Genomic DNA, 12,031 nt, shown 5'->3' with positions numbered 1-12,031 from the left:
AGATCCCTGTGTTTTGGGAGGAGGGATATAGTATGGATTTCTCATTTTGGGCCAAGTGTCCCACAGTTTTTTACTCTCTGCAGATTGACTAGTTGAGAGTCGTTGTATTAATTGCTATCTACTGCAAGGAGATGCTTCTCTGAGAAGGGTTGAGAGAAGTATGGGTATAGAACAAAGTCATTGGGAGTCATTTTAATGTCTGTTTGTTTTTTTCATAGCCATACCACCAAAATTGGTGAAAATTGGATTTCTTCCAGTGCTACTTTATTTCCCTTCCTGTGTGCATTAACATTCTTTATGTATTTCAGCCCAGAGGTCTTGAAGAGTGAGCCATACGGAGAGAAGGCTGACGTCTGGGCTGCAGGCTGCATCCTTTATCAGATGGCAACTCTGAGTCCTCCCTTCTGCAGCACCAATATGCTCTCCTTGGCTACTAAAGTAGGTTCTGGGGAACAAAAGGGCCCCCTAAAGCTAACAGCCACACCCTGTTCTTCACAAAACCCTGTGACTTATGCAGCTATCAGGCAGAAGCAAGCATTATTTGGTTTCCTATACCAGCCAGTCTCTTCTCTCTCATCTAAATAGCTATCACACTACACATATACTCCTCTTTGTCATAAAAAATTATGGAAATAAATTTGCGATTACTGTTTCTTTGTGGTGGTGGAGATGGAACCCAGGGCCAAACACATGCTAAGCAAGTGCTCTACTGTTGTGCTACATCCCCAGACCCTACCATAGGCCCACAAGCCACCGTATTATATTATCCCATGTATTGCTTTGTCATGAGTCTAAGGTTTAGTCAGCTTGGAGAATAAGATTCAGTAATCTAGAACTGTTGGCATTGATTTTCACTTGTTGGGATGTTTGCATTCCTGATTAAAATTGATGTGTCAAGCTATATTAGTGTATTAGCAATTACAATACACATTGTAGCCATGAATGACTGCTCACAGATAGCATGGCTCTTTGATGCTGTTGCTGTTTTCTCTTTGTCTTGCAGATAGTGGAGGCAGTGTACGAGCCAGTGCCAGAAGGCATCTACTCTGAAAAAGTGACAGATACCATTAGCAGGTAAATAGTCTCACGACTTGCAACATATAGCTGCCACCAGAAAATCCTTATGCCTTTATATATTCACTACCTATGAGTAAATGCTTAGGAAAGGACCCTGGTAATCCAGACCCAGTGAGATGTTTGAGTGTTACTAGTAATAGTAACTCTTTGGAAACTATTGGGACATCCAAGGGGACCTGAGCGAGATCTACAGCTACTAATAGATAAGGCCTATCTATAAGACTTTTTTTGATATGAAAAATATGTATAATGTGAAACTAAGTAAGACAAATAGTATGAAATTTATTTTTATGAAAAATAAAATATGCACAAATATTAAAAAAAAGAGTAGCGTGTAAGCTAAAAGGGGCCTGTCAACGGTACTTTTGAAAGTTAGTAATACTGTTTTTTATACTAAGATCTCAAAAAACGAGATCTTTAGGCTTTCCCCAAGAGTTGTGTCTAGTCCTTCTGACTATAGGGACTATCCTTGATCACCTCAAAGTAAAATGGATCCTGCCTGCTGCTCTCCAGGTTCCAGCTACTCCCTTCATGACCTTTCCCCTACTGATCCTTATTCCTGAAACCCTCTCCTCTCAGACACATGCATGGCTCTTGCCCTCACTTCCCATGCACTGCCACAGAGACATCTCAGGTCAAGAAACCTACTCTGAGCACCCCGCTACCTCGGCGCTCTCCAGCTCACTTTCAGAATCACAGCCCGGGTAATTCTGTGACCGTTAACCTTTGTTGTCCATTTGAATGGATTTGGGATCACCTAAGGGACCTACTGTTGGGTAAATCTGAGGAAGAGTTGAAATGATGAGGGGCTCTGCCCAAATGTGGGCAGCATCACCGTCTGAGATGTAGTCCCAGACTGAAGAAAAGGAGAGAAAGTGAATCGAGTACAACAGATTCTCTCCTTGCACACCGTGTGCAGATGGTGGCATCGCACTCCGGTCCTCATGCGTTCCCATCATGACGGACTATTTCTTCTCCCGAGTGATGAGCCAAAACGAACCCTATTTCCTCGAGTTGCCTTTGTCGGGCAGTTTGATTGTTGCACCCAGGTGAAGAACTGATGCCCAGAGTCAGGACTGAGAATGGAACTGGTGCTGGGAGAAATCTGAGCACTTCATTTTGGAGATCTTTGCAACTGGTTTGTGGAACAGATATGGAGGGGTTTGGAGCTGTGGGCTGAAGAAGCTGCCGGGTCCTGTAAGTGGAGCTAGTGGGAAGGGCAGTGCCCAGGTGCTCAGGTTTCGAGGTTTCAGGAAGGAAAACAAACACTCGCTAGGAACTGGACTGGAAGCCACTCTCGTCCACCTTGCGCTTCTGCAGCAGTGGACAATACCCTGCCCTAAAGCAGGAGCCAAAATAATCCCTCCATTCATTCCTTAAGTTGCTTTGGGTATTAATATTTGGTGACAGCAACAGCCTAAAAAGTAGCTTTTGCCCCTAAAATATCACAATAAGCACACATACTTATTTGTTTATTGTCTCGTCTTCACTAAGGAAACTGGAGAGCAGACACTTTCTAACCTTGGTTCCAACGTGTTTAGCATGCAGAGCAGTGCCTGGCACAGGGCAGACCCTCAGTCAACACTGGCTCTGGAAAGTTATGGCTGACAACTGATGTCAATGTCAAAGCCATCTTGGTACTTTCATGGGACCAACATTTGTTCTCTGCTCCATCAATCCGAACCAAATCCCTTTCATTTTAAATGTTAAAAATCCTAGCGTTCCCCTAGGTGAACAAGTTTCAGCCTTCTTCTAAGACTTTGACACTCTGGCTTCATGTCTGTCCCACATATATCACCATCTCCTGTGAATTTTGGTAGGCATACTCCAGTACCCATTCCCCTGGCCCTCTGGCTACACTTACAAGCCTATTGCTTTATACCAGTTAATGCCTCCTCTCTTTGTAGAATTATTTCTTGACTTCCTTCATGTTTTCCAAACACTGACCTAATCTTATGGGCACGACTTCTCTAGACTATCCTGCTCGGGCAGAGCCCTATGTACTGAAGAAGCTGGTCAAGCAATTTTTATATCTGTTTCGTCATCTGGTGCGACAGGGATTGTCACTAAGGGTGACACGCAGCGTGGCGGACAGTCTATTGTCTAGGAAAGCTCACGTTGGCTCCTAAGAGCTGGCTACCACACCTGTGTGGCTTTTATATGGATTCTTGGGATGCAAATTCTTTCGTTGGCAAGTGCTTTATCCACGGATCCATTTCAACAGCCACCAGATGAAATGTTTTCGCAAGTGTTTATAACTTAAAATACTAAGCAATGACAATAAGTTAGGCCTGGTAATTTAACTTTGTCGCTAACTATAAATTAAGATTGCAGGGCATATGCTGTAAGAGACACTATTTTCATTTAAAATTATTCAATATTCCTAATTGTTTGCACTTACATTAAGAAAGATTTGTCTCTACTACACTTGAGGCCATAATCTATTGTGAGTTAAATGCCATTTATATTTAACATGCAATTGTATATTAAATTTGCTTTGAACTTTCAGTGTTGAAAAACTAAGTTCCAGTAGAACTAGAGAACAATTTCAGATTTTCCATTTTCTTAGCCTCTCATCTTCTTCAAAATATTGGTGCAAGGTCAGATAAAAGCAGAGTTTGTAAGATCCATCAGTGACTCAGCAAATGATTATGTTCAGAGGCAGCTGTCGGTCGGCAACTAGACAGACCTTTGGCAAAGAAAATAACCAACGTGCTTGATAGTAATTTAGTCACTTATTTATTTATTTTTTCTGAGCTAGGGTCCTGCTCTATAGGCTGGCCTGGGGCTCCTTAGCCTTCTGCCTCAGCCCCCTGGCTGCTGCCATTACAGGCTATAGCAACATTCTTCATTCTTAAACTCCATGTTATTTCCTGTCACGTTTGCCTCATTTCTGGGTTTCCCAGCACCACACTTTTACTCTGTGTTATCCCAGTCACGTTTACCTCACCTCTGGGTTTCCTAGTGCTCCACTTTTCCTTTGACACGTTCTCTCGGGCACAGCCCACAGTCTCTGCATTTCTAACATGCAGGTACTTCCCCTCTCCTGTTTACATGATATGTTCACACGCTTTGTTATCAAATGTTCCCTTCCTAGCAGTCTTTTAAATCGGGAGAATAATTTAGCAACCCCGAAGTCTGGAGCAACAACGGACTCTCTCTCGTTGCTTTGCCTGGTAGCAGCACAGCTATTTTTACCTGCCAGCCTGCGGCGGAGCTGTGGAGGCGGAAGTGCCGGTGGCTTCTTTTCCTGTCTTTCTTTCTTTCCCTTTTCTTTTCCGAGGAGGGATATTTCCTTTCACGCACTAACTATTCCAAGGGTGGGATTTTTGCTCCCTACCTGACTGCATAAGCTGCCCGCTGCTTTTTGTCCAAGCAGACATGATGCTTAGAGAGCTAAGTCAGCCATGAGCTGCGAGGACAAGGGGATCATCACATGCTCGCCCCGCCTCAATTCTGTTTCATAAAACATGAACTGAAAGGTAGCCGAACACTATCACTGCGGTTCTTTCCACCTCGTCTCTGACTGGAGCACAGGGTTGGTGAATGAGAGCAATATTCCAAATACTCTTTTTCCGCAGAACGTGATTTTATGCTTCTTTGATTAGGGAACCAAATACGTGTCTCTGAAGAATATATCTTAAGTACCTATGCAAGTAAAGGAGCTGCCTGGGAACCTCTGCTAGTGTGTTTCTGGAGGTCCACAAGCCTGTGTCCAGACATCTCGGTTAAGGACGGTTAACTCTTTAGGTGTTAAACCATGTTCCCTCACTTACTGATTCATTTGCTCATTGACCGAGCGCTCCGCGGGAGCCAGGTTCCATCGTAAATGCTGAGATCCTCATGAAGGGGACACACCCCTTTCCTCTCAAGAAGTTTCCAATGTAGCGATGAATTAGAGTGATAAAATCCCATCATGCAATAGTTGATCAACAGAAATGACAACCGTGCAGTGCTCTTGGTGTTGACTCCATGCTGTGTGAATGGCCTTCGGGCAGTCTGTAGATGAAGCGGGAACCATGCTCTTAGCAGTGTGCCTGATGATTGTCCCTGCCTCGAAACCGCAGAAGCATTAGCACCACACATGTCAAGTTACTTAAACAAAATTTCTTAAGAAAATTTGAGAGGGCTGTTTAGACATATCCTGATAAAGACTGCGCATAACAGTGTATCACAGCTTACATCATCACCATGTCCCTGAAATTCTGTTGTCAGAAGCAAACCCCAGAATATTAGTATAAGACCCATGTCAACAAGACCCAGTAAATGAAAATAATCAAACACAGTGAGTAGAAACAGCTCTGTTGGCCTTCACAGCGATGCTAATAGTCAATCGCAAGAGAAGACCAAAACGCTCCCAGCTTTACAGCTCATCAGTTTCTACACATCTTCTTTTCACGTTAGCTCAGCCTCTCAGTTTGTGATAATCTCAAAAAGATAAAAATACATAAAAATTACATATTTTTCCTTTTTACGATACTATAACCCAGGTTAGTCTCAAGCTCATAGTCTTCCTGATTCAGGCTCCTGAATGGTGGAATTCTACTTTTGACGCTGTGAAAATCTACCTCACACCTCTGAGTCACTGGCCTGTATTTTGTGTTTGCCTGTGTTTTGTAAGAGGCAGACTAATCTTACTGTGTTAATATTGACAGAACATGGTCAAAAAGTTGAGACCTCCCAGAAACTTTCCTTCTTTTGCTTACCTCAGAGAGGCCCTGCTTGTCTGGCTGTAATTGCAAAAGTCAATCAAGCATGCAGAAGAAGAGGACCACTTCCTTCGTCCTCCTTGAGCCCTGGGAAATTCATGGCCAGCCTGCAGCCCTGAGCTATGAGCCCAAGTGCAAAACCCTGTCGCTGCCCCCTCCCCCCAGGTCTCAGATATCTTTTGGGAAGTGCTGGACTCTGAGCTGCATCTGATGCTTGTCCTGTCCCTGCTCTTGGGTGCCGGTAATACGATGGCCACTCAGTTGTGCTGACTTCTCCTCCCTCATGCCATCCTAGCAATGACCTTTGTTACACTCACCTTGTCTCCCCTCAGCTGCCTCACTCCTGACGCAGAAGCCCGTCCAGACATCGTCGAAGTTAGCTCCATGATCTCAGATGTTATGATGAAGTATTTGGACAACTTATCCACATCCCAGCTGGCCCTGGAGAAGAAACTGGAAAGGGAGCGGAGACGCACACAGAGATACTTTATGGAAGCCAACAGGAATGCGGTCACATGTCACCATGAACTGGCTTTGCTGTCCCAGGTAACTAGAAACCTCTTGGTCCCACATGAGGCCTCCTAATAGTCCATCTGAAGATCTTCATGTTTGTCTTAAGGAAAAATTGCCTAAAGTAAGGAAAATAATAAAAGTGCAAAACATTTCACCATCATATAGTTACACATTTGTATCCATTATTATATTCCACAAATAAATTTCAATAATTCAGAATTACTAACCTTCCAAAGAATGTACCCATGAGGTACTGTCTACTGTGAATGGATAGCATCAGGAAATTGATGGGGGAGTGTTAACTGTCTATGTGTTACTTTCATTGGTTAATAAAGAAACTGCCTTGGCCTTTTTGATAGGCCAGCCCTTAGGTGGGTGGAGTAGACAGAACAGAATGCTGGGAGGAAGAAGGCAGTGAGGCAGTCGCCATGACTCTCCTCTCCGAGACAGACACAGGTTAGAATCCTCCTGGTAAGCCACCACCTCATGGTGCTACACAGATTATTAGAAATGGGTTAGATCAATATGTAAGAGTTAGCCAATAAGAGGCTACAGATAATGGGCCAGGCAGTGTTTAAAAGAATACAGTTTCCAGGTAATTATTTCAGGTAAAGCTAGCTGGGCAGGCGGTGGGAAGTGGCCTGCCGCTCCTTTTACAGGAAATAGTCTTAGGAAGCCCCCATGTTAAGCAAAAGGTCTCCGTGTGTGGCACCTAGTGCTTAGGAATATTTCTTTCCCTTCGTCATCTTGCTGTGCTTTAGGATAAACATGCACGTTCGCTCAGAGAAGAAAATAACGTTTGCCTTTCCTTTCCGTTCTTCTTACTGGTCTGTGTAGCCTCTCTGCTTGCTGCCTGTGCCATGATCTTGTTGGAACCTCACATCTGAAGACTTTTGAGGTTTTCTTTCCAGAAAACTGTCTTGGTATCTAAGTGTTTCTCAGAGGATTCCAGAACTTTTCCTTTGGCTCGTGGTGGCCGGTGATGCTTTTGCTCCGTCCCACTTCCCTTTCCTGGACCTTGGCAGGGCGCTCACTGCCTCAGATACCCTTCAGCATGCACTTGGAAGTGCTGCCCCTGTCCTGAGGGTGGGGTGCTAGGCGACAGAACCATAACGCTCATTCTTGGTCATCTGTCTGGTCATTGATTCCTTCCCACTATCCCAAAGACTCACTCTCTGTGAGGAAATGAGGCAAAGAGTCAGTCTCAGAGGAGTGGCCCCTCTGACTCCCAGAGTAATGAGATTTCTAAGACCCTTGTTCTGGGGAGAAGACAAACACTGCTGCAGAGTGAGTTTTCTCAAGGTGCTTGCGAATCTTAAAGTTGAGTAGTCAATGTTTTTATTTTTTTGGGTGGGGGGAGACACATTCTCATTCCTTTAACTGCTGAGCCTAGCCGCAACTTCAAGTCTGATCTACATTGGCTTCTGAGGTTAGGAGGGTATAATCTGGAGCCATGGCTCTCACTGAGCCCCACGTTGGGAGCAGGGCTCACCTTGCTTGTTATCTGCCACCTGACTTCATAAAATCAGGCAGCGGTATGAGCACACCCTTCCCTGCACATTATATGTTTTAGTAGTTTAAGATGCAGGAGATTTAGCTGTTTCTGTCTATCTTAGTAAGAGCTTGGAGCCTGGTATTAATTTCTGCCCTGCAAAGCTCTCGGCCTGTTCCCAGGTGGGTAGAAAAGCATCATTTTTCTTCTGCTCATGGTGGTGGGAGGGGTTCGTTTAAAGACGAACAAGAGAAATCCTCTTATCTTCAGAAAAACACCTTGAGAAGGATCATGTTCTCTATTTATGATCATCTCTAAGCTATAAAACTGTATCTGTGGAAATCTCCAGCACATCAGCAAACCATTTCCTCCACGCAGGCCCCAGCTGCAGCTCTCGGGCCGCTCAGAGCTGATCTGTGTCGTTCTGTCCCATCTACTTCCCACGCCTCGTCTTTCTCAGATCACCTCAGCAAGTCCCCTGCGTTACACAATTCGACTCTTATGTGTACGTAGATTGGGTGCAGACTCCCAGGCCGCGGACAGTAAAGCAGGGCGATCGGTAAAGTCAAAGGAAGGGGGATTGAAGAAGTATTTACCAGCTTCAGGGACTATTGGGATTAAAATTTTAATGGGGTCAAATCTACAACACAACTTCAAAAGTCAGAGTACAGTGGTTTGAAATATTGGTTTTATTTAAGTATTAGTACGATAGTAATTCTTTCAGTGAACTGTAAGAATAATGTTATTTTGAAGAATTTCATCTTGAGGGAACTGTAGAGCTGTGGTATAAGCGTTCTCTAAAATGGCCCACTCTCGTGACCTGCTGAAGGCAGTACTTTCTTTTCACACAGCTTTCCAGAAGCACGTTTTCTGTTGGAAAGACAAAATAACTAGAACTTATAGCTAATAAAGGAGAGAGGGAGCTGGGGCAATGGCTCAGCAGTCAAGAGCACCTGGCTGCTCTCTCAGAGAACCACGGTTCAATTCCCAGCACCCACACAGTGTCTCACAGCCATCTGTAGTTCCAGACGAAGGCACCACTCTGGTCTCTGTGAGCAGGGTCATCATGTGGTGCACAAACATATAGGCAAGCAACCCCCCCACCGGACCCACATAAAAATAATAAATAAATAAATCAAATGTTCAAATTTTTTTTTACAAGGGTAACAAGACTGGAGAGACATCAATAGGTGATAAGTCAGTAAGTGCTTAACTGGTCAGCTCGAGGATTCAAGATCAGTCTCCATACCGCCAAGTGACTTCCTAGGGAGAAGTCAGCAGTGTCTGTGCACTCCAGACAGGGTATCCAGAGCAGAGCAGAGCACCAATTCCACCAGCGGCTGATGTGGCAGACTAACGTGTTTACTTACAGGAATGTAGATGAGGGGGTACTCAGAAATGCAGGCCTGATTCACACACCCCCGTATCCTCAAAGGGTCCACCCCAACACGGGTGACAACTCATGAAAGCTGCTTCCTTGGAGTTCTTGGTGTGACTGGCAGGTAACTTGGTTGGTGGGGAAGTTTCCTCTTCCCTGTGCCCCATAGCGTAGCCATTTTTCCAGGAACTTCTTGCTGTTTGGGAGTTACTTACACCCCCAGTTGTTTACTCATGAGCTTCCCCACTTGTTTCTGGCGGGGATGTGTTAGTTTCAAGAGAATCAGATAAAACTGCTGGTACCGTGGCAAATGATTGTAATCCCAACATCGGTAATGTGGAGAAAGGCAAATCACCAGGGCTTGTGTCCAGCCAGGCTAGCCTGCTTGCTCAACTCCAGTTCTATGCGAGACCCTGCACCAAAAAACAATAAGATGGAGCCCCTGGGATTCAGTAGGTAAAGGTGCTTCACACCCAGCGTGATGACTGGGGATCCTAGGACACAAGTGGTAGGAGGCGGGAAGTGACTTCTACAGGTTTTCCTCTCATCTCCACATGCACACCGCGGCATGCACATGTGGGCACACACACACACACACACACACACACACACACACACACAGGTGGTTACACATACCCACACAAACAATAAATTAATAAAAGAAAAGGAACGACCTGAGGTTGTTCTCTAGCTTCCACACGCATGAACACGCGTGCACACCTGTCCCCATCCACACAGACAATTTAAAAGGAAAGAAAAAAAAAAGAAGTTTGCCTTGGCACATGTCCTGGCTATGTGGCGTACAGTTGAAGATGACGTCAGCTCTATCAAGTGTGCAGCGCCTGTGTTAGAAGGATGGTTCGAGGCTGCTGCTGGCTTCCCCAAGTGGCAGTTCTGCAGTAAAGCAATGCATGGCAGTCGTGTGGATCAGCACATTCACTGAGTGCTGCAGGAAGTGCTCCATCTTTACAGACCATCGAGAGATAGTTGATGTCACCCCAAGCTTCCATGACTGCCTCACGAAAGTTCTCTCCCACAACCTTCAGCATACTAATAATCTTAGCCTTTGAAAATCAATCAAATACTAAGAGGAAAACACAGCTTTATCAAGGAACCAACAAGAACAATATAGTGCATCTTATCAAAAGAAAATAAGCTGTTAGCCCGCTTTCCTCTTAATGGGTACTAATTTTTATAATTATTTTCTTTCCATTGACTTCATTTGCCGTTTTTATTCTGTTTTAATTAAAAGTTTTCAATTAGCATATGCATAATTGAGTTTCCCGATGGCGCTTCTAAATTCTCTCTCTCTTTTTTGTTGGTTCTTTTCCCTCTCTTCTCTTTGTTCCGTTACCCCATGGTGCCCATCAAGCTCCCCCAATAGCCTCCTTCGTGCTTTCCGGTCATGCGTGTCCTCTTGCCCTCCCCATTATCATATCCACCTATGTTCTACATCGTCTCTGCTTTCCTTAAGCAATGTTTTGATCATTCCAAGTATGAGGACGACTGTCTCAGGGCAGCTATACCAATAGTGCTACCACACAGCTCACTGAGAAGGAGCGCCACAGGGAAGCGGAAGCAGTGAGCCTCTGCAGATGCTCACAGATGGAAGGAGGTCTGCGGTCAGTGTTGGAACACTGCAGATTAGTAGGCTAGCTGGAAAAACAGGAAACACCGCAGACTTCCCTCCTGGGGGGGGGCATGAGCTATTTATTCCCATACTTTAGCTTATGTGTAATTATGGAAATTTTCATAATAAGCTGCTGCGAAAGATGAGGACAAATCTGTATTTCAAAAGGGCCGAGGAAGCTTCTTGATCTAACTATATTCCTGCCGGGTACGGCAGTTACCTACTGCCAAAGTGAACCAAGGTATTCCCCTTAACTCCTGGAATTCCAAATGAGAACTGGTACAAGGAGCCTGTTAGGATGGGGTTAACTAGATTAGAATAAGATACAGGTATTACTCAAATGTCTGACAGAGAGCGGGAAAGGGATGCATCAGAGACTGTGATGGTCACCTCTTGTTTGGGGTGTTCTGAGCCCACAACCATCACCCTGCGGGTGCTATCTTAGATCTGAGACAGAATATCCATTGTTAAGAAGCCTTTGGTTCTTCCCCTCCAAACAGGAAGCAAACATTAGTGCTGGGTTGCAGGTGTGTGGGACGTCGGGCTCAGCTTCGAGTGTGGGTGCTGGGGATCCGAATTCAGGGCATTGTCATGTTTGCGCGGAAAGCATATTAGCGACTATGACATTTTGTTGTACTTCGTAGGAGTTTGGGTAGAAGTTAGGCATGCAGATTTGCCTCTTTTTTTATTTTTTAATTTTTTGTTTTCTCTGTAGCTTCCATACCTGTCCTGGAACTAGCTCTTGTAGACCAGGTTGGCCTCGAACTCATAAAGATTCACCTGCCTCTGCCTCCCGAGTGCTGAGTTTAAAGGCGTGCGCCACCACTGCCTGGCTGCCTCTCATTTTGAACTCCATCTCTGCTTGTTGCAGCCACAGGTAGATATGGCCACTGTCGCTTGTGTCTGTCTCTGAGGACCTGAACGTGCCGTTTCGATTTTGAGAGTTCTGTTCTCTATCTCTTCTTGCCAAGAGGGCAGCTGGGTACAGGAGGAGGCTGAGACAGGCTTATGCCAGTAGGAAGGCAGGGCTCTCTGGCTGCCTGGTGTGGCCCCTGTGAACCTGTTTCTCTGTTTTGGGAACATGATCCCTGAAGCCTCATCTCCAGCATGGGGGTCACTATTTCTGCTCCCCTTTGAGACCTGATTATGAGTTCTTTGGTGACATCCCCAAACTCACTGAGACACATGAGAGTTTGGGATGACTTTCCGTGTCACACATATGCCATGGGGAT

At 45.1% G+C, this 12,031-nt stretch overlaps 1 protein-coding gene across 1 annotated transcript in view; it reads left to right on the top strand.

Annotated features, from left to right (window-relative positions):
- Positions 1-12,031, top strand: part of Nek10 (NIMA related kinase 10) — a 171,524-nt gene that overhangs the window by 104,791 nt on the left and 54,702 nt on the right. The window contains 3 exon segments of the mRNA XM_048421327.3: positions 309-438; positions 1,004-1,074; positions 6,119-6,332. Of these exon segments, the coding sequence (XP_048277284.3) occupies positions 309-438; positions 1,004-1,074; positions 6,119-6,332 (415 nt within the window).

Source organism: Myodes glareolus, chromosome 5 (assembly GCF_982192425.1).
Source record: "Myodes glareolus chromosome 5, mMyoGla1.1, whole genome shotgun sequence".
Taxonomy (NCBI): domain Eukaryota; kingdom Metazoa; phylum Chordata; class Mammalia; order Rodentia; family Cricetidae; genus Myodes; species Myodes glareolus.
Note: the sequence above shows the minus strand (reverse complement) of the source record. Positions and strands in the feature narration are given on the sequence as shown.